This window comes from Octopus sinensis, linkage group LG18 (genome assembly GCF_006345805.1).
Source record: "Octopus sinensis linkage group LG18, ASM634580v1, whole genome shotgun sequence".
Lineage (NCBI taxonomy): Eukaryota > Metazoa > Mollusca > Cephalopoda > Octopoda > Octopodidae > Octopus > Octopus sinensis.
Window position 1 is genome coordinate 13,330,266 of NC_043014.1, and position 23,892 is coordinate 13,354,157.

Sequence of the window (23,892 nt, forward strand, 5' to 3'; positions counted from 1 at the left end):
TTTCTCTATGGGAATGATGAAGGCAGTGACAGTGGTGGTGGTAGTGGAGATGGAAAAATTGGTAGAACTCTAAGCAAAATATTGAGTTCAAATTTTAGCACAAGGTCAGCAACATCAGGGGAGGGGGTAAGTCGATTACATCTACCTCAGTACTCAACTGGTACTTATTTTACTGACCCCCAAAAGGATGAAAGGCAAAGTCGATCTCAGCAGAATTTGAACTCAGAACAGGAAGATGAACAAAATGCCACTTAGCATTTTGCCTGGCATCCCAACAATTCTGCCAGTTGGCCACCTTAACCCTGCCCCAAATATTACCATATTTTCTTTTACACAAGCTTATGTAGTATATAGCATAGGTCTTCCACAGCCATGCCCGTGCCTACAAAATGTATGTACATATGCACAGCGCTAAGCATGTAGCAAGCTTTCTATGACCGGATGCCCTTCCTGACGCCAACCCTCACCTGTTGCCAAACGAGGTAGTTTTTTCCTTCTATCATACTTTAACCCAGTGACTCTCAACCATTTTTTGCCTATGGACCCCTTTGATTTCTATTTTATTCTACATGACTCTTATACCTATTCAATGTTTAAAAAAAATCATATTATATTTTCATAATTAAATACTATTAGGAATTGCATTAAAAAAATTGTCAAATATTTTGTATATTGTAGAAATAAAACCAATTTATTGCAGATAAGTTTTAACAGTAAAATCTCACACAACCTCCCAAGGGTCATGTGGACTGGGACAATCCCAGTTGTCTTGATATAAAACATTGTTTATTGTTATCCAATCTCTGGACATGATTCAATCATGTGACGTTTTTTCATGTCCCCACTCTTTGATTATTTAAGCTTATGTCAGTTCATCTGGGAGAAAACACATTATAGACTCTACCATGTGACGTAGATATGCAATGACTCATTGTTGTGGATGGACTATTCTTTTCACTTTAGCAATTCCTTTCTGCATTGTGGGAAAATTGAAATGACAATCCACCACTTAGCTCTTCAATTTCGAATTGTTGCAATATTCAGTTCATTCATTTTATAAAGTTATATTCTGAGTATAATTACGGAGATGTACTCGCATAGCAAGTGATTTGATCTGAGATCGTGTGCTGGAACGAAAACAATTGCAGCGTGGAAGGTGTTTGTAAGCCATTTAAGAAACACACAAAAGCCGTTCGATTCACTTCAACATTTAAGTTTAATTTGTCAAAATATTTTCGTCGCAGCACGGATTTTTGTCTGTGAACAGGTCACGGATTTTAGCGACGAAAATATTTTGACAAATTAAACTTAAATGTTGAAGTAAATTGAACGGCTTTTGTGTGTTTCTTAAATGGCTTACAAACACCTTCCACACTGCAATTGTCTGAGTATAATATTATTCGTTTTCCTTTGAAAACCACTGCTTTAACCTCTCAGCATATGGATTAAAACCACCTTCCTTTTCCTAATACCCCTCCCCCACACACACACACGCTTAGTCCTGGTGGGGCTTTTCTCTTTCCAATTTTTTTCCGTCTTGAAACTTTGCTCGACCACCTCACTAGTGCTGGTGACCCCACCAAAAAAAGTACCCAGCGCTCATAGACAGTTGGCACTAGGAGCGGCATCCAACCATAGAAAATATGCTAAAGCTGACACAGTGCAACCCTGCTGCTTATCAGAATCTAGCTGATGAGGATAAAGGCGTCGAGCTGGCAGAATCATTAGCACGCCGGACAAAATGCTTTGCGGTATTTCGTCCGTCTTTACGTTCTGAGTTCAAATTCCGCCGAGGTCGACTTTGCCTTTCATCCTTTCGGGGTCAATTAAATAAGTACCAGCTACGCACTGTGGTTGATATAATCGACTTAATCCGTTTGTCTGTCCTTGTTTGTCCTCTCTGTGTTTAGCCCCTTGTGGGCAGTAAAGAAATAGGTATTTCGTCTGCCTCTACGTTCTGAGTTCAAATTCCGCCGAGGTCGACTTTGCCTTTCATCCTTTCGGGGTCGATTAAATAAGTACCAACTACGCACTGTGGTCGATATAATCGACTTAATCCGTTTGTCTGTCCTTGTTTGTCCTCTCTGTATTTGGCCCCTTGTGGGTAGTAAAGAAATAAGAACCTATCTGATGATGACAGTAGCAGCAGCAGAGGTGGCAAAGGCACAGTAATTAATCAGATTATCAATCAATACAGCATCCGTCCACATATCCTGATAACCAAGAATCACTGCACTGGCCCTGATGATACATTTGCTCATGTTTATATGTTTATGTTTGTCCCCTCTGTGTTTAGCCCTTTGTGGGTAGTAAAGAAATATATATGTTTATGACTACACTCTTTTGTTTTGTTTTGTTTTGTTTTGTTATTTTTCTTCCACATGTACTAGAATTTTTACACTTATATTTGCAGCAAAATATTGACAAAAGCCTCCTGGGAAACATCTTCAGTACAAGTGTCCTTTGTAATTCAATTGTTGCCATCCTCATGGGTCTGGTTGCACAACTTTCTGTAGATGCTTTCGGTTATACGTAAGTGGAAATTGCTGATTTTTTGAAATGGATACATCATCATCATCATCATCATCATCATCATCATTATCATCATCATCATCATCATCATCGTTTAACATTTATTCTTCAAGTTGGCATTGGTTGGATGGTTTGGCAAGAACTAACAATACCCGGAGCCGAACCCGACTCCATAGTGTGTTTTGGCTCAATTTCTACAGCTGGATGCCCTTTCAGATGTTTTTATTTAAGAAAAGTACTTATGGTCCACACAACTTTAGCCTAATGGCATTCCAAATTGTAAGAACCTTAGAATTTTCACTCTGAGAAACTCTAAAACCCTTAGAATCACAAAAATCAAGGTAAACATGTTGGCAGAAATAGTATGGCGGCGAGCTGGCAGAAACGTTAGCACACCGGGCGAAATGCTTAGCGGTATTTCGTCTGCGTTACGTTGTGAGTTCAAATTCCGCCGAGGTCGACTTTGCCTTTCATCCTTTCGAGGTCGATAAATTAAGCACCAGTTACGCACTGGGGTCGATGTAATCGACTTAATACCTATGTCTGTCCTTGTTTGTCCCCTCTATGTTTAGCCCCTTGTGAGTAATAAAGAAATAGGTATAGCATCAGGACTCCCAGCATTTCAGTTTCATCTCTTTACATCCTGATTTAAAACTCACTGCACGCATTGACATAAATTTTGCTTTCTACCGTTCGAGAATCAGTGAAACTTGTACAAGTTTTAAACTGCGTCAATTCATCCTCAACTAAAGATTGGTCTTATGCCTGAATCAAAAGAAAGGATTATTCCCAAAACAAGGAGTGTGCGAGATAGATTTCTTTCTTTATTTTTTTTGGTAGAAAAAAAATGTTTCATTGACAAACATTTCATCAATAAGGACTTTTCAATACCAGATTGGTTTATTACAGAAAATAGGTGGCCTAGTGGTTAGAGCAGTGTTCCTTTAACCCTTTTTTACCCTTGCATAACTCTTAAAATAATTTAGATGTCTCAAGGAACCCCTGCACAAAAAAACTATATACCATATCTTCCTCATTTTTTCATCATCATTCATGTGGTAAATATCAAATATATAAATATTTATATATATATTGATAGAAATGGCAAGACAACAAAAGAATGAAAGAGACTTCAATATTATATAAATAGAGGGATTTATCTGTAAATATAATATGTGACAATTATTTGGTAGCCATGATAAAACTCTGAGTTTCAGATGTCGGGGCAGAATCCCACGCTAGCATCTCTTCAGTTATCGGGCCACCAAAAAAAATGCTATATATATATATATATATATATATATATATATATATATATATGAAAGAATGGAGTTGAACGATGATTTAACAAAATTCCTTTATTCTCGACATATGTTTCGAAGACTGCATATTCCTAATTTCGAAGGAATAAGGGGTGCATTATGCCGCCTTCTCATCAGGAAAGACAAGGAACTTATGTCAGCATCATGATGAACAAAAACTAAAAGTTTTTGTTCATCTAAAAGTTTTTGTTCATCATGATGCTGACATAAGTTCCTTGTCTTTCCTGATGAGAAGGCGGCATAATGCACCCGTTATTCCTTCGAAATTAGGAATATGCAGTCTTCGAAACATATGTCGAGAATAAAGGAATTTTGTTAAATCGTCGTTCAACTCCATTCTTTCATTTATTTGTATTAAAAAAAACACACAAATTTCCACATGAAAGCACGTGATCTCTGCCCTTGGCATGTAGCTTCAACCGTGTTTTTCTGACGTGAATTTGCTACCCGGGTATCGGTTAACCGAATTATCCATACTAGGATAATTCATTCAACTACTTATATATATATATATATATATATATATATATATATATATATATATATATATATATATATATATATATATATATATATATATATATATATATATATGTATATATATATATATATATATATATATATATATATATATATATATGTATATATATATATATATATATATATATATATATATATGTATGTATGTATATATATATATGTGTATGTATGAATGTATGTATGTATGTGTGTGTGTATGTGTGGTTGTTATATTTTTTGATAGCATAAGAGGTTAAATAGGATTTTCTATATATATCTACCTTCTACATATATATATATTCTTTTAACTTTTACTTGTTTCAGTCATTAGACCGTGGCCATGCTGGGGCACTGCCTGTTATTGTTGCTGCTGATACTGCTATTGTTGTTGTTATTACTTTACTGTTCTTGTTGTTGCTACTGCTGCTTTAGTTGTTGTTGTTGTTTTGCTTCTGTTTCTGTTATTGCTGCACCTGTTGTTATTGCTGTTGTTGCTTTTGTTGTTCTTGTTGTTGCTACTGCTGCTGTTGTTGTTGTTGCTGCTGTTTTGCTTCTACTGCTGCTGCTGTGGTCATTGCTTCTGCTGCTGCTGCTGTGGTTGTTGTTGTTTTTGCTGCTGCTGCTGCTGTTGTTGTTGTTGTTTTTGCTGCTGCTGTGGTTGTTGTTGTTTTTGCTGCTGCTGTTGTTGTTGTTGTTTTTGCTGCTGCTGTTGTTGTTGTTTTTGCTGCTGCTGTTGTTGTTTTTGTTGTTGTTGTTTTTGCTGTTGTTGTTGTTTTTGCTGCTGCTGTTGTTGTTGTTGTTTTTGCTGCTGTTGTTTCTGCTGTTGTTGTTGTTGTTTTTGCTGCTGTTGTTGTTGTTGTTGTTGTTGTTGTTTTTGCTGCTGTTGTTGTTGTTGTTGTTGTTGTTGTTTTTGCTGCTGTTGTTGTTGTTTTTGCTGCTGCTGCTGCTGTTGTTGTTGTTGTTGTTTTTGCTGCTGTTGTTGTTGTTGTTGTTGTTGTTTTTGCTGCTGCTGTTGTTGTTGCTGTTGCTGTTGTGGTAGTGGTGGTGATGGTGGCTGTAATGGTGGCAACAGCAACAACAACTTCAGCTGTTATAGTAATCAGTATTAAATTACAGTCAAAAAGTAGTCCTCCATAACCCAGTGCTTTCTTCTTCAGGACTCCATTTGAGATAGCAGCTTGTTTGTTCTTTTTGATGATTGTTTACATAACATGGAACTGGAAAGAGAATTATGGCAGCCAAGAGACGTCTGTCTGTTTGTCACTAGGAAATGCCTTTCAATTAATCAAAAGTGGTAGGTATTAAACTTTCTTCTTGAATCCCCTTCAAAGTTCAAATTTGTGTTCCACTGGAAAGAATGCTCTCTACATTCCAGGTTCAGTCCCACTGCGTGGCACCTTGGGCAAGTGTCTTGTACTATAGGCTCGGGCCAACCAAAGCCTTGTGAGTAGATTTGGTAGACGAAAACTGAAAGAAGCCCTTCATATATATATATATATATATCTCATCACCATCATCATCATCACCATTTAACGTCCATTTTCCATGCTAGTATGGGTTGGATGGTTTGACCGTGGTCTGGGAAGCCAGGAGGCTGCACCAGGCTCCAGTCTGATCTGACAATGTTTCTACGGCTGGATGCCTTTCCTAATGCCAACCACTCCGTAAGTGTAGTGGGTACTTTTTACGTGCCACCGGCATGGAAGCCAGTCAAGGTGACACTGGCATCAGCCACGTACGGATGGTGCTTTTAACATGTCACCGGCACGGGTATCGCAACTACAATTTCCATTTGATTTTTTGATGTTGATGTACTTGACTCAATAGGTCTCCTCAGGCACAACAAGCTGTCCTACAATCCAAGGCACTTTGGATGGGCTGGGGCTTCTATGTGAAGCTGGTGCAGGAAACAGCCATGAACTCACGTTATTTGTCGGGTCTTCGCAGTCACAGCATATCTCCAGAGGTCTCGGTCTTTCATCATTGCCTCTGTGAGACCCAACGTTTGAAGGCCATGCTTGATCACCTCATCCCATGTCTTCCTGGGTCTACCTCTACCCTGGATTCCTTCAACTGTTTGGGAGTGGCACTTCTTCATCCATCTCTCCTCATCCATCTGTAGCGGATGTTGGCGGCGGCGGCGTTGTGTTTCAGGTCACTACTTGGAATCGAACTCAGAATCTTGGGGTTAGTAGCCTGTGCTCTTAACCACTACGCCTATGGGCATATGGTGTAGTGGTTAAGAGTGCAGACTACAAACCCCAAGATTCCAAGTTCGATACCAAGCAGTGACCTGAACAATAATATAAAATAATACAAATAAAATTATAATAATAATAATAACAGCATCGAAAAATACCTTAGGAATGAAAACCCAGGTTCGAAATTTCCCCAAGACACCTGAAGAAGGCTGGAGGGTATATCAGCCGAAACGTGTTAACAACAAACAAGATGAGACAAATATCCATCGAATGTAAATAATGTAAAAAAAACATCAACAACAATGACTGTTTTAATTGACTGGGGGGCTTCGGAGGGCAGGGATGTTGCAGCCCCCACTCCACCCCCATATGTAGGCAAAGCAATTCCCATGGGATTCATATTCCTTGATGCTCTACCAATTCTACTGCCTTTATATTGAACCCTGATTTCTTTCTTTTCAGATTATAAAGTGCTGTGTTTAGGAATGATACAGTCCTTATTTGAAGGTTCTATGTATGTGTTTGTCTTGGAGTGGACCCCATCACTTAACTATGCCAAAGATTTCCTAGTAATTAAAGAACCTTTACCCTATGGTCTGATATTTTCAATTTTCATGGTAAGATTTTCTCTTCTCACTGCTATATATTTTCTGTAGTGATTCCTCTCTGTTTCTTTCATTTTCTTTCTTTTTTTCTTTCTTTCTTTCTTTCTTTCTTTCTTTCTTTCTTTCTTTCTTTCTTTCTTTCTTTCTTTCTTCTCTTTCTCTCTTTCTCTTTCTTTCTTCTCTCTCTCTCTCTCTCTCTCTCTCTCTCTCCCCTCTCTCTTTCTCCTCTCTCTCTCTTCTTCTCTCTTTCTCTCTCTCTTTCTCTCTCTTTCTCCTCTTCTCTCCCTCTTTCTCTCCTCTTTCTCTCTCTCTTCTTCTTCTTCTCCTTTCTTTTCTCTCTCTCTTTCTCCTCTCCCTCTCCTCTTTTCTCCTCTCTCTTTCTCCTCTCTCTCTCTCCTTCCATCCTCTTCCTCCCGCCTTCCTTCTCTCTGTCCCCCCTCTCTCAACATATTTTCTTTACTTTCTGGTATATACAACTGAAGTAGCATTTACTCTTTTATTTGTTTCACTCATTTGATTGCGGCCATGCTGGAGCACCACCTTTATAGTCGAGCAAATCAACCCCAGAGCTTATTCTTTGTAAGCCTAGTACTTATTCTATCGGTCTCTTTTGCCAAACCGCTAAGTTACGGGGATGTAGACACACCAGCATCGGTTGTCAAGCTATGCTGGGAGGACAAACACAGACACACAAACGCACACACATATATATATATATATACACATATATACAATGGGCTTCTTTAAGTTTCCATCTACCAAATCCACTCACAAGGCATTGGTCAGCCCGAGGCTATAGAAGAAGACACTTGCCCAAGGTGTTATGCAGTGGGAATGAACCCGGAACCATGTGGTTGGTAAGCAAGCTACTTACCACACAGCCATAGTCATCTGCGTATGATCATTGTTGCCAGCTTTATCTTGTCTCATATCCAAGAATTTAGTTTCTTTGCTGAACACTTCCTTTCTGATGATAGCATTGATGACTCAGTTGACCAATTCTTGCATAGAAGAGTCAATGAAGGCATTGACTGTATGGTAATGTTGGTGGAAGATGAGGTTGGTTTTGTCAAGCCTTTCTCTCCTGTCATTTGATTTCTTACCCTTTCTCTTCTGGTCACTTTGAAGTTTTTGGTTCCAATGGCGATGGAACACTGCCACATGGTATGGTCTTGGGTTTGTGTTTCAAATGATTTAGGCTCAATTCCAGTGGCTTTCAGTGTTATTTTGAGTTGGTCCTTATATCTTTGAAGAGAGTAGCCCCATGGTCTTTTTCTTGAAGTGAGCCCACTGAATAAGACTTGGCCTGGGAACCTTGATTCTGCCATTCTTGCTACATTTCTTGACCATCAAAGATGGTGTTTCATGTTCAGCGATTTGAACCCTGAACATGGAGATGGACAAAATGCTGCTAATTACTATGGTATTTATCCTCAGATAACATCTTTTATGGGTGTTCTGTGTTAAAAGCACAATGAGTAAAAAAGGGTAAAGACACCCTTCAGTCATGAATGTTCATGAGATTGTACCAAGAAAGTTCCCCTCTTAGGCACAAGCCTGGGCAAGGTTGTTTATCGAAGACCAGCAGTCTCCCATGCATACCAGCCTCCTTTCTCCACACCACCGATGTTACCCAAGGGACAGGCAAAAGCCAATATAGATTGGCACCAGTGACATCACAATTCATTTCTACAGCTTAGTGAACTGAAGCAACATGAAATAAAGTGTCTTGCTCGAGAACACAACACAGAGCCTGGTCCAGGGATCGGACTCACTATCTCATGATTGTGAGCCCAACACTCTAATCACTGAGCCATGTGTCACAATGGACAGTGTGTATATATTGGGTTCACATTTTAGCACAAGGCCGGTAGTTTTGAGAAGGGGTTAAAACGATTAAATCAACCCCAGTGCTCATCATCATCATCATCAGTAACAGCAGCAACAGCATTTAATGGCTTGACAGGAACTGGCAAAGCCAAGGGCCACACCATGTTCCATAATCTGTTTTAGCTTGGTTTCCACAACTGGTTGCCCTTTCTAATACCAATCATTTTACAGAGAGTTCTATGTGCTTTTTACATGGCACCATCACAAGTACTTTTTATGTGGTGCTAGCACTAGTACATTTTATGTGGCACCAGACCCAGTGCATTTTATGTGGCACCAGCACCACTGCATTTTATGTGGAACCAGACCCAGTGCATTTTATGTGGCACCAGCATCACTGCATTTTATGTGGAACCAGCACCAGTGCATTTTATGTGGAACCGGAGCCAGTGCATTTTGTGTGGCACCAGCGCCCACACCAATGCTTATTACAAAGCACATTAGTTTTAGGATCTCAATTCTGGAACTTATTTTAATGACCCCCCCCCCCCCAACGGGATGAAAGCAAAGCTAACCTCAGCAGCATTTGAACTCAGAACGTAAAGATGGTTGAATTGCTGCTAAGCATTTTTCCCAGTGTGCTAACAATTCCGCCAGCTCTCCACCTTATTACAGTATGAGCAATATGTTACATAAATGACTATTTTAATTACATACTATTCCAATTGTGTATGATGTATTTTTAATCAACTGAGTTGTTATTCACAACATCAGTGAATGTGTTATTCACGTTTTCCTGTATCAGAGATGACAAATTCTCATCCAGGCATTCAGCTGGTTGCTAGTTCACATCATGGAAATGTTGCAAGTTCACATACAAACACACACACATCCTGTCACATTGTCAAGTCATCAGCAATGAAACTGACAAAACCCACCAAGCTTGCTTGGTGCATAGAGTGGGTATTGGGCACCCTATGGGATAGAAAACAAGTTACATTAAAGAGCAGAGGAACACAAGAGTCATCAGCCATCCTATTCCTATATATGCATCATTCGAACATGTAGTCATGGACAGGCTGTTCAATTTGCTTCTGGTTTGGTTCAGGTATGTGATGTTGATAAGCCGCAGAAATGGCAATACATTGATATCCGTTGCTCCTGAATGGGACTTGGGGTGTGATGTTTTGCCTGTCTATGGCTTTTGAGTGTTTTAACACCAGGTGCTTTGAGAGAGTCAACATGTCAAATCACAGCCAACCAGCAAACAAGCAAAGAACACACATTGTGTATTTCTGTTTGATAATATACAAACACACACACTCTCTCTCTCTTTCTTTCTCTCTCTCTCTCACACACACACACATATTATATTCCTCCTGATTCATTTACAAAATAACTTACCTCCTACCAACATGGATTGAAAACTTTTTATGATAGCATGAAATTGTAATATTATCATCAATTTCTTTGTCATGATTAGCAAAAGTGAAACCTGTTGACTATGTAAATATTTTATCTCATTAAAAAGTGTGTGTGTGTGTGTTTGTGTGTGCATGTTTGTGTGTGTGTGTGTGTGTGTATGCATGTGTGTGTGTGTGTGTTTGTGTGTGTGATACCAAATAACAGTTGACAGTAAAATAATTGGTAAAAGATCTGAATGAAAGGCAATAAAATGGTACTCTCTAACTCTTTATTGTCATTGATGTGCACTAAATGGTACTATTGTCACAGTTGTACATTGAATTGCATTTTGTATGTCTTTACTGTTTATCTTTTCTTTTTCTACTTTCAGTTGTGTGTAATGATTGGTTCTTACATTTTCAAGATACTCTCGCAAAAAATGCCAGTTGAGTCATTTATGAGGTAAGTTGGCATTACCATGGTTATCTCTATATATATAAACGGCAAAATGTCTGCGTGTGTGTCCTTTATACAAATCCACAATTTTTCAGTTAGAGGGCTCGCACTTTCTATGGTCATTTAAAACCGTCCAAGAGTGGTCGTGCACATCTTTACATTTCCCCAGCAAAGCCATTAAAAAAATCAATAGAAGTGATTTTGGTGAATTTTCTATCCAAAACCCAATCAAAATGCCCAAAACTTGATACGCCAATTGAATGCCAGCTAGCCGTATGTGATTGGTCGGAGATTTGGACAGTACTCGCGTGTATGTGCGCACGCATGCAGCTGTGTATGTATGCACTAGCACTATGACCCGGCAACACCGGGTCATAGTGCTAGTCTTCAATATTTATCTATAAGCATCTAGAGTTAATGAATCTCTGTCAGTTTCAACAATGAGCATTCTAATTGTTCAATCAACTGAGTGACCTCCTTGCTTGGTTATAGCCTCTGCACTTTCCAATTGTTTGATCAACTGAACTACCTACTTATTTGATTATTGCCTCTGAGCTTGTTCGATCAACTGAACTATCTCCTTGCTTGATTATAGTTTAAGTGGTTTAGTATTCTATTCATCCATCCTTTTTTTTTTCTGGCAAATATTCTTGGGATGGCTACAGAGGTAGAGTCCTCAAATACCTCCTCCATAGGGTCCTATCATTACACTTTCCAGCTGGACTCCCAAGCATGACCATCTGAGACTATGCATGTTATCCAATCATCTCACTCTTGGTCAACCCCATGGTCTCCTGCCACTTGTCGAATCTATCATGTGATTCTTTCCTGCGACATTCTAATAATATGTCTGTAGTACCAGCACTGTGACCTCCTGTTGCAGAGAAGTAACAGCTTGACCTAGAGAGACTCCCTGATCTCCTAGCTATTCATCCTGCTGAGTAATAATTCTTCACAGATCCCTCAAAGAAATCCCATTTCAGCCATTTGATTCTGCAGTTTCACTCTTTCAGTCTTCACCCAATATTCATATCCATAAGTGAGGGTAAGCACAAAAACTGAATCGAGGATAACAAGTTCGGCTTTTTTACCAATCTCTCCTACTTTGAGGATCGAATGCTGTGCTAGTCTCTCCAATTCTAGCATCCATTCAGACCCCTGCCTCCCATCACTTGTGAATATGAGGCTGAGATATTTTCATATTTCACCCATAAATCTATCCATGACGCTTTAGCATTTAAATTGGCCACATATGTTCCAAATATTTTTTCTACTCTAGGCACAAGGCCCAAAATTTTTTAGGAGGGGCCAATCGATTAGATCGACCCCAGTATGCAACAGGTACTTAATTCATTGGCCCCAAAAGGATGAAAGGCAAAGTCGACCTCAGTGGAATTTGAACTCGGAACACAACGACACACGTTTCTGCCAGCACGCTGCCTTATATATTCCAAATATTGTACATGTTTCATGTTCAAACCAGCTAGATCCAGCCTCTCACATCTACCCTATACGATGTCTTTCTAAAACTAAACAATCGAATCATTAAAATCTTGAAGCTATGAGACAATGATTAATTCCAAATAATGGGTTTAAATAAGCAATAGGCGCAGGAGTGGCTGTGTGGTAAGTAGCTTGTTTACCAACCACATGGTTCCGGGTTCAGTCCTACTGCGTGGCATCTTGGGCAAGTGTCTTCTGCTATAGCCCCGGGCTGATCAATGCCTTGTGAGTGGATTTGGTAGACGGAAACTGAAAGAAGCCTGTCATATATATGTATATATATATATATATATATATATATATATATAAGTGTGTGTGTATATGTTTGTGTGTCTATGTTTGTCCCTCTAGCATTGCTTGACAACCGATGCTGGTGTGTTTACGTCCCCGTCACTTAGCGGTTCGGCAAAAGAGACCGATAGAATAAGTACTGGGCTTACAAAAGAATAAGTCCCGGGGTCGATTTGCTCGACTAAAGGCGGTGCTCCAACATGGCCGCAGTCAAATGACTGAAACAAGTAAAAGAGTAAAAGAGTAAAAGAATACATTTGACAGCGTGATGTGAATACTGACGGGTTAAATGAAGATAAGGTGCAGTCCTGACTGTGTGATAAGAAGCTTGATTCCCAACCACATATATGTGTGTGTGTGTGTGTGTATGTATATGTATATATTCTTTTATTCATTTACTTGTTTCAGTCATTTGACAGCAGCCATGCTGGAGCATCACCTTAAAGGGTCTTTTAGTAAAAAAAAAAATCAACCCCAGGACTTATTCTGTTGGTTTCTTTTGCCGAAGGGCTAAGTTAAAGGGATGTAAACACTCCAGCATTGATTGTCAAGCAAATCAGACAAATCACAAATCCTTTCAGGTAGATGGCCCTGCTCAATATGTAGAAAAGGCATTGGTAGAAACTCCATAAGATATAACTGGTGTAAGCTTTGGACACATAAAAGGTGCAGCAATATCAAAGGAAGGTTAACAGAGAAAATAGCTTTTGTATGTGGAAGATGCACAGGTACAATAAACACCAAAAATGTACATAAAATAGACTTCATCAACTGCCAGGGGGTTTAGCTAAAGATAGTAGATAGCTTCTGTTGTCTAGGTAACCAAGTTAATAGTAGAGGTGGATGCTCTGAGAGCATAGCTGTGAGAATAAGATTAGGATGAGCAAAGTTCAGAGAGCTACTACCTCTGTTAGCAACAAAGGGCTTCTCTCTCAGAGTTGAAAGGTAGATTATATGATGCTTGTGTGCAAACAGCTATGCAACATGGTAGTGAAATATGGACTGTGGGAGCTGAGGACATGTTTAGGCTTGAAAGAAATGAAGCCAATATGCTTCATTGGATATGCATTGTCAGTGTGCATGTTCAACAGAGTGTAGGACATCTTGAGAGAAAAGTTAAGCATGAGCGGCATCAGATGTGGTGTGCAAGAGAAACAACTATACTTATATGGTCATATGATGTGTATGGACGAGGATAGCTCTATAAAGAAGTGCCAGTCTCTAACTATTGGGGGAACCTGTGGAAGAGGTAGATCCAGGAAGATATGGGACGAAGTGGTGAAATATGATCTTCAAACAAGACTTTTGGCAATATGTTGTGCTTGAGAAAACTCGTCAAGCCAAGTGATATTACAGTCATGGCTGAAGCTGGTGTCATGTAACTGGCACCCATGCTGGTGGCACATAAAAAGCACCTTTCAAGTATTGGGCCTCACAGAGGCAGGGCGGCTGAGCTCCTTTCGAGTGTTGGGCATCATAGAAGCAATGACCAAGACCTTTGGCATTACATTGTGCTTGAGAAGAAGACCCATCAAAACAAGTAAAATCACAGTTGTGACAGATACTGGTGTCATACAAATGGCACTCGAGCTGGTGGCACGTAAAAGCACCCATTACTTTCGGAGTGGTTAGCATTAGGAAGAGCATCCAGTGGTAGAAACCTTGCCAAATCAGATTAGACTCTGATGCAGCCTTCCAGCTTGCCAGCCCTGGTCAAACTGTCAAACCCATGCCAGCATGGACCATGAATGTTAAATGAGGATGATGATGATGATGATGATATATATATATATATATATATATATATATATATAAATATATACACAATTGAGATAGGGTTGTAAATGCAACCGCCATGGGATAACATATATCCAATATACTGCTAGTGAAGTACCCAACAAGTTAATACATAAATGTTAAGGATTGCGATGCAATCAATTCATTTACTGTATTATATGGGCAAAGGTAAAATGATTTACCACAATTACTAATACAAGATAAGAAAATGGAGAAATATATCTAAATCAAATATCAATTATCAGATAATACTCAATCACATACTTTATTAAACCACCACATAAGAGACTGTAGGGTTAACATAAAAAAAGCAGAACATATCAGTGTACATAAAGGAATGTACATAAAAAAGTGTACATAAAACGTAATGTTGTATAATAAGTAGAATATATAAAAAAAGAGAATATAAAATTAAGTAAATATAATATAAGTATAGATTACATCTTACAGCTGTTTCGGCCATGTAGATAAGTATGTCTCATTTTACCAATATTAGCCTATTATGGTAGTCAATATATTAGTCAATATATGGATATAAATGAGTCATTTACAAAAGTATCATAAGGCCTCTTCGAAGATATACATATACATATGAGTGCATATACTCACACTCCTATACATGTAAAAATATACATATACATAATAATGCAAATAAATAATATAAATTAGTAAACATATATATGTTCCACATCCAATGTTTCAGTTTTTCAACTTAATATTGTGATAATAAACATACACATATTAGTACCTAGATGCAAATATACATAGTCAATAGTACATTATATTGCTTCCTACTAATTTCAAAAGTGTCATTAAAGTTAGTTCTGCTTTTTTATGTTTAACCCTACAGTCTCTTATGTGGTGGTTTAATAAAGTATGTGATTGAGTATTATCTGATAATTGATATTTGATTTAGATGTATTTCTCTATTTTCTTATTTATATATATATATATATATATATATATATATATATATATATATATATATATATATAACAGATAAATGGAGAAATACATCTAAATCAAATATCAATTATCAGATAATACTCAATCACATACTAAGTAAAAAAATTTAATGTTTCAGACAGCATCCTTCTCCATGGAAATTATGACAAAAGTCCATCATATACATGCATACATACATACATACACATACATACATACATAGACATACATGTCATACAACTACATACACACACACACACACATAATATATATATATATATATATATATATATATATATATATATATATATATATATAATATATATATATATATATATATATATCTGTTGTGTGTGTTAGTGTGTATGTATGTATGTATGTACATGTATGTCTATGTATGTATGTATGCATGTATATGATGGACTTTTGTCATAATTTCCCTGGAGAAGGATGCTGTCTGAAACATTAAATTTTCCACTCCGCTCAGCATGTTCAATGCACACTTTTTACTGATTTCACTAAATAATACAAGTCTTATCAACACAAATTAACAACAGTCTCTTTGGATTCTGATTGATCATGCACACACACACACACACACACACACACACACACTACCACATACACACAATGGGCTTCTAAACAGTTTTTGTCTACCACTTTCACTCACAAGCCATCGATCAACCTGGAACTATAGTAGGAAACAACGCCCCTAGATGCCATGCTGTGGAAATGAACACAAAACCATGCACTTGTAAAGTGAGCTTCTAAACCATGCACCCACACTGCACCTACACATAAGAGAAAGAAAAAAACAGTATTGAAAAGGTGGTAAAGCTAAGATGGGTGTATACATTGCATTTTGCTGCAGAAGCACACATGCGCATTGGTGCAATGCAAAATAGTTGAGTTTTCTAAGCATGCTGCTAAGGGGTGGTTGAAAACGTCTAATCTATAATATTGACTTACAAATCATTTCAATAGTATATACATCATTGATCATCTGCTTGTACAATCCAATATTAAGCAGTATCTATCTGCAGAAACATCAATATATATATATATATATATATATATATATATACTCTTTTACTTGTTTCAGTCATTTGACTGTGGCTATGCTGGAGCACCGCCTTTAGTCGAGCAAATCGACCCCATGACTTATTCTTTGTAAGCCTGGTATTTATTCTATTGGTCTCTTTTGCCGAACCGCTAAGTTACAGAGACGTAAACACACCAGCATCGGTTGTCAAGCGATGTTGGTAGGACAAACACTAACATACACACACATACATATATATACATATATACAATGGGCTTCTTTTAGTTTCCGTCTACCAAATCCACTCATAAGGCTTTGGTCAGCCTGAGGCTATAGTAGAAGACACTTGCCCAAGGTGCCATGCAGTGGGACTGAACCCAGAACCATGTAGTTGGTAAGCAAGCTATTTACCACACAGCCACTCCTATGCCTATATATATATATGGTTTAAGTAATTGAGATTCAAGTGAGTTCTAATGAATTCACATGAATATGGTCCTTAACTAGGATGCACCGGAAATCTATATGGTGTTAACCATACGACAAGTGGGGTGATTACAAATAGGAAAAAAGCAACAAGAATGGATCAAAATATCAGTACAATTGTTTTGTACGAGGACATCTTTAATAAGCTACAAAATTTGCAGTAAATATAGGTGGCTCGTACTCATGAGTACGGCTGATGAGTACAAGCCACCTATATTTACTGCAATTTTTGTAGCTTATTAAAGATGTCCTCGTATGAAACAATTGTACCGATATTTTGATCCATTCTTGTTGCTTTTTTCCTATATATATATATATTATATATATATATACATACAGGGTGAGTCAAAAGTAGTGCCCAATTCCTGTTTTAGGGTTGATACGTATAACTTCCTAATTGGGAAATACTTTGACTTCTTGTTCTATGAGTTTGGGATATCAAAGAGTATTAACATGGTACATGATTGAGACTTGGAAAATTCCAAAAACTGTTAGTAATAACATGGAAGACAACAAAGGCATAACTTCCCAGAAATTGGCCACTACTTTTGACTCACCCTACATGCATGCCTGCATGCATGTATGTATGTATGTATGTACATATGTATGTATGTATGGATGGATGGATAGATGGATGGATGGATGGATGGGTGGTGTGTGTGTGTGTGTGTATGTATGTATGGATGGATGGATGGATGGATGGATGGATGTATTCATGTATGTATGTATGTATGGATGGATGGATGTATTCATGTATGTATGTATGGATGTATGGATGGATGCATGCATTCATGTATGGATGGATGGATGGATGGATGGATGTATTCATGTATGTATGTATGGATGTATGGATGCATGCATGCATGCATTCATGTATATATGTATGGATGGATGGATGGATGGATGTATTCATGTATGTATGGATGTATGGATTGATGCATGCATGCATGCATTCATGTATGTATGTATGTATGGATTGATGGATGGATGGATGCATTCATGTATGTATGTATGTATGGATGGATGGATGCATTCATGTATGTATGTATGTATGAATGTATGTATGTATGTATGTATGTATGTATGTATGTAATTATTCAGTTTTATCTCAAGATTGCTTGCCAATAGAAAAAGAGCTGGTTTCTAACCTAAATCCAAGGCTCCTTTCATTGGAACTTCAACATCAACAACAGGGTACTTTTGTTTGTATATAAGTAGGCAAGTAACCACATACATACGTACATACATACATTTATTGATTAGTTAGTCTCCATCACGACTACCACCACCAAGAATAAAAAGCACACTCTAAAAAATATCTTCAGCAGTAATATTCTATGGAGCCATTGGGTATGGGCAGATAATGTCACTGGTTATTATACGTGTGTACTGTGTGTGTTTTAAAATTATCTATATTCACATTATTGATTGTTTACTGTTCTCAGTAGCATTAGTTGCAATAGTTAGATGTTCTAAGTAAAAAAATTGACATCAAAAGAAAAAGTCGGCTTTGTAAGTATAAACCATATTCATCCTTAATAAGTGAATGAATAATAGATAACTGTAAGATATTGATTATTTACAATACAATCCACCCATAACTGGTGGCTACATAAAAATATTACTGCTCAAATATACTCTACTATCCAAAAGTTTAAGATCACCTACAAAAGTTTGTTTCAAAGTGGAATTTTTAGTTCAGTGTCATCATCATCATCATCATCATCATCATTTAACGTCCGCTTTCCATGCTAGCATGGGTTGGACGGTTCAACTGGGGTCTGGGGAGCCCGAAGGCTGCACCAGGCCAGTCAGATCTGGCAGTGTTTCTACAGCTGGATGCCCTTCCTAACGCCAACCACTCCGAGAGTGTAGTGGGTGATTTTATGTGCCACCGACACAGGTGCCAGACGGGGCTGGCGAACGGCCACGCTCGGATGGTGTTTTTATGTGCCACCGACACAGGTGCCAGACGAAGCTGGCGAACGGCCACGCTCGGATGGTGTTTTTATGTGCCACCGACACAGGTGCCAGACAAGGCTAGCAGATGATTTAAATAATCAATTTAAATTTAAATAATTTCTTGGTATAAAAATATGGAATAACATATTGCATAAAGTTTGGAGTTTATTCGTTATGGAATAACACTATTTATAGGCATAGAAGTGGCTGTGTGGTAAGTAGCTTGCTTACGAACCACATGGTTCCGGATTCAGTCCCACTGCATGGCACCTTGGGCAAGTGCCTTGTGAGTGGATTTGGTAGACGGAAACTGAAAGAAGCCCATCGTATATATGTATATGTGTGTGTGTGTGCGAGCATGTGTGTGTGTGTGTTGTGTGTATGTTTGTGCGTCTGCATTTGTCCCACCAACATCGCTTGACAACCGATGCTGGTGTGTTTACGTCCCCGTAACTTAGCAATTCGGCAAAATAAGTACTAGACTTACAAAGACCAATAAAATAAGTACTAGGCTTATAAAGAATAAGTCCTGGGGTTGATTTGCTCGACTAAAGGCGGTACTCCAGCATGGCCACAGTCAAATGACTGAAACAAGTAAAAGAGTAAAGAGTATACATATTTTATATACAAATAATCATATTTCTTGATGGCAAGCCTATCTCAGAATGTTGTCAAAATCATTTATGTGTTCACTTTTTGACAACATTGCAAAATATTTTGACTATTTACACTGCTTATGTGTTGTCGGTTGAGAGAACACCACTTAATGACTGCGTTAAATGTCTTATAGTGTGTTTCAGGTTCAATAATTAAAAATAAGTAAAATTAGGCGCAGGAGTGGCTGTGTGGTAAGTAGCTTGCTAACCAACCACGTGGTTCCGGGTTCAGTCCCACTGCGTGGCATCTTGGGCAAGTGTCTTCTGCTATAGCCCCGGGCCGACCAATGCCTGTCGTATATATGTATATATATATATGTATGTGTGTGTGTTTGTGTGTCTCTGTTTGTCCCCCTAGCATTGCTTGACAACCGATGCTGGTGTGTTTATGTCCCCGTCACTTAGTGGTTCGGCAAAAAGAGACCGATAGAATAAGTATTGGGCTTACAAAAAGAATAAGTCCCGGGGTCGAGTTGCTCGATTAAAGGTGGTGCTCCAGCATGGCCGTAGTCAATAGACTGAAACAAGTAAAAGAGTAAAGAGTAGTGAAATTCCTAAAAATCAACCTAAACATGAGCAAAACTAGTAATTTATCACCTGCAAAGAGACAAAGCTTTGTCACATTATGAGGTGAAGGCTATAGTTTTCAAGATATAATGAAAAATGTTAAAGTTTCCTATTCTGCCATCCACTCCACCATTGTAAGGTATAATGGAACAGGAAAAAATAATGACAGACCTCGGTCAGGTCATCCAAAAGTTACTTCTAAATCATAGGATAAGTTCATCAGAGTCACCAGTTTTGGAAACAGACATCTGATAGCAAATGAAATCGCTGCACAAGTAAGAGAAGCCAGCAAAGCTAACACGTCTTCTACGACTCTAAGGAGAAGACTCATTGCTGCCGGTCTAAATGGCCATTGCACTGCCAGAAAAACACTGCTTTGAACCTGTGAATAAACATAAGCGTCTCATATGGGTTTGAAAACACCAAACCTGGACTATTGATCAATGGAAACAAGTCCTCTGGACTGATGAATCAAAGTTTAAAATCTTGAGGCCTCGGCATAAAGTTTATGTGAGGTGAAGAATTGGTGAATGGATGACTACTGAGTGTATAGTTCCAACTGTAAAGCATGGTGGCAGAAGTGTGATGATCTGGGGTTGTTTTGCAGGCAATAGCGTTGAGGATATTCATTGGGTAACAGGAATATTGAACCAAAACAGGTATCACTATATCCTTCTAGTGTCATGCCATTCCTTCTGGGACATGGCTGATCAGTGATAATTTCATGCAGATGCAAAATAACGATCCTAAATATACTTCTAAGCTATGCAAAAGCTATTTACAGAAGAAAATAGGTGTAAAAAGTTGACTGTAATGTAATGGCCAGCCCCAGTCCCCTGATAGCAATCCCATCGAAATTGTGTGGAATGAATTGAATTGCAGAGCCAAAAAGCGACAACCAAGTAGCATAGAATCCCTCTGCACTTTCTTACAAGAGGAGCAGCAAAATATTACCAGCAAATATTTGCTTTCATTGGTCGAAAGAATGCTTAGAGTATACTCCACAGTGATCAAGGCCAAGAACGGATATTTCAGTGAGTCTATGTTTAGAGTCTCTAACTGGTTTTTTGGGGGGGTTATTTATGGTGGCGAGTTGGCAGAATTGTTACTGCACTGGAGAAAAATGCTTGGCAGCATTTCTTCCGTTTTTACATTTAGTGGAGGCACATGGCCTAGTGGTTAGAGCAGCGAACTCACAGTCGAGGGATCGTGGGTTCGAATCTCAGACCAGGCGATGTGTGTGTTTATGAGCAAAACACCTAAGTTCCACGTGGCTCCAGCAGAAGGTAATAGTGAACTTCTGCTGACTCTTTCGCCACAACTTTCTCTCACTCTTTCCTCCTGCATCTTGCAGCTTACCTGCGACAGACTGACGTCCTGTCCAGGTGAGGAACCTATATGCCAAGGAAACGGGGAAACCAGCCCTTATGAGCCAGGCATGGCTCGAGAAGGAACAAATGAACAAACAACAGTTTGGGTTATTTGCTGAGTTAATTATGTCATCCAATGAACGTTGCTATACATTAATAAAATATTCCACCAGAATCTCTCACTTATTTCCATTTTGTAAATGTTTTTTTCAAAATAAGTTGAGGCGATCAAAAACTCTTGGATAGTAGTGTGTATATCATGTACTGTTTCGTGATAGGAAATTCAACAAAAGAGTTCTCCATCTGGTGAGAGATAATATCATTTATTTACAGGACACAATCCAAGTCTTTAAGTGCTACTAATTGTTTCATATGCTTTGAGAAACCACATATAAACTAAAAACATTGAATAAGAGAAGACACGCAAAAAAAAAACTAAGCATACAGAAAACACGGAAGGTTATATATATATATATATATATATATATATACGAGAAAGAAGCAACAAGAATGGATAGGTTTTTAGTACTAAAACCTATCCATTCTTGTTGCTTCTTTCTCGCTTATAATCACCCCACATTACTGTATTGTTAAAACAGTATAGTTTTTTTTGGTGCATCTAAGTTAGGTACCATATTCAAGTAAATTCATTTAAATTAACTTGAATCTTTATTGCTTTTTGTATATATATATATATATATATATATATACATATATTTACACATGTATATGCAGAGAGAGAGAGAAAAAGATAGAATTAATGGGCAGTAACTGACAATAAGAGATATAGAAGCTTTTAAGAGCACATTATGAAACTTTTGCCCAAACTAAATGGATTATATATATAATGTGGCCCAGTGGCATAATAAGGCAGCGCACTTGCAGTTGTAGGATCGCAGTTTCAATTCCTAGACTGGGCATTGTGAGTGTTTCATAAGTGAAAACACCTAAAGCTCCACGAGGCTCCGACGGGGGGGGGAGGGGAACGATCCTTGCTGTACTCTTTCGCCACAACTTTCTCTCACTCTTTCTTCTGTTGGCCTGCTCACTTAGCCAGCAGTTTGACGTCATTTGAAAGCTAAAACAATGCGAAGCGCATTGTAACCAGCAATGTGTAGCAACATCTGATAGCCCAGTCGGTCATGGTGATATATATATATATATATATATATATATATATATATAAGCAAAATCAAGGAACGGCTATAATATATTGATTAATTATTAAATATTGATTAAATATATATATATATATATATATATATATATATATATATAACTAAAATTACAAATTGAGATAGGGGTTGTGAGTGCAACCCTCCATGGGATAACATATATCCAATATACTGCTACTAAAGCACCCAACAAAGTTAATACATAAATGTTAAGAATTGCGATGCAATTAATTCATTTACTATATTATATGGGTAAAGGTAAAATGTTTTACCACAAATTAATAATACAAAACAAGAAAATGGAGAAACACATCTTAATCAATAATCAACTACCAGATAATACCCAATCACAATTTATTAAACCACTACATGTGAACATTAAAGGTCAAATGTACATGAATGAGTAATATGATACAATAAGTCACTTATACATACTGTACTTATTGTATCATATTACTCATTCATGTACATTGTTTTGTTCTATATTATTATGTTTGACCTTGATGTTCATATGTAGTTGGTTAATAAATTATGTGATTGGGTATAATTGGTAGTTGATTATTGATTAAGATGTATTTCTCCATTTTTTTATTTTATATATATATATATATATATATATATAATATATATATATATATATACATGCATAAAGGGTAAACCCCTACCCAACTTCAGCCATGAAAGATCATATGATTGCACCTAGAAAGTTTCCCTCGGAGGCACAAGTCAGGGAAAGGTTGTATATGGGAGACCAGCAGTCACCCAAGCATACCATCCTCCTCTCTCCACACCACTAATGTTATCCAAGGGAAAGGCAAAGGCCGATACAGCTTGGCATCAGTAACATTACAAATCATTTCTACAGCTGAGGGAACTGGAGCAACATGAAATAAAGTATCTTGCTCAAGAACACAACACACAGCCTAGTCCAGGGATCAAACTCACTACCTCATAATTGTGAACCAAGACATATATATGTATGTATGCATGTGGTTAGAGCAGCAGACTCATGGTTGAAGGATTGTGGGTTCAAATCTCAGACCGGGTGATGTGTGTGTTTATGAGCGAAACACCTAAGCTCCACGCGGCTCCGGCAGAAGGTAATGGTGAACTTCTGCAGACTCTTTTGCCACAACTTTCTCTCACTCTTTCCTCATGCATCTTGCAGCTCACCTGCGACAGACCGGCGTCCTGTCCAGGTGGGGAACCTATACACCAAGGAAACCGGG

At 38.0% G+C, this 23,892-nt stretch overlaps 1 protein-coding gene across 1 annotated transcript in view; it reads left to right on the forward strand.

Annotated features, from left to right (window-relative positions):
* Positions 1–23,892, forward strand: part of LOC115221784 (molybdate-anion transporter) — a 52,264-nt gene that overhangs the window by 17,780 nt on the left and 10,592 nt on the right. The window contains exons 5-8 of the mRNA XM_029792012.2: positions 2,414–2,532; positions 5,531–5,667; positions 7,037–7,191; positions 10,805–10,875. Coding sequence (XP_029647872.1) covers positions 2,414–2,532; positions 5,531–5,667; positions 7,037–7,191; positions 10,805–10,875 — 482 coding nt within the window. The remainder of the gene's footprint in view (positions 1–2,413; positions 2,533–5,530; positions 5,668–7,036; positions 7,192–10,804; positions 10,876–23,892) is intronic.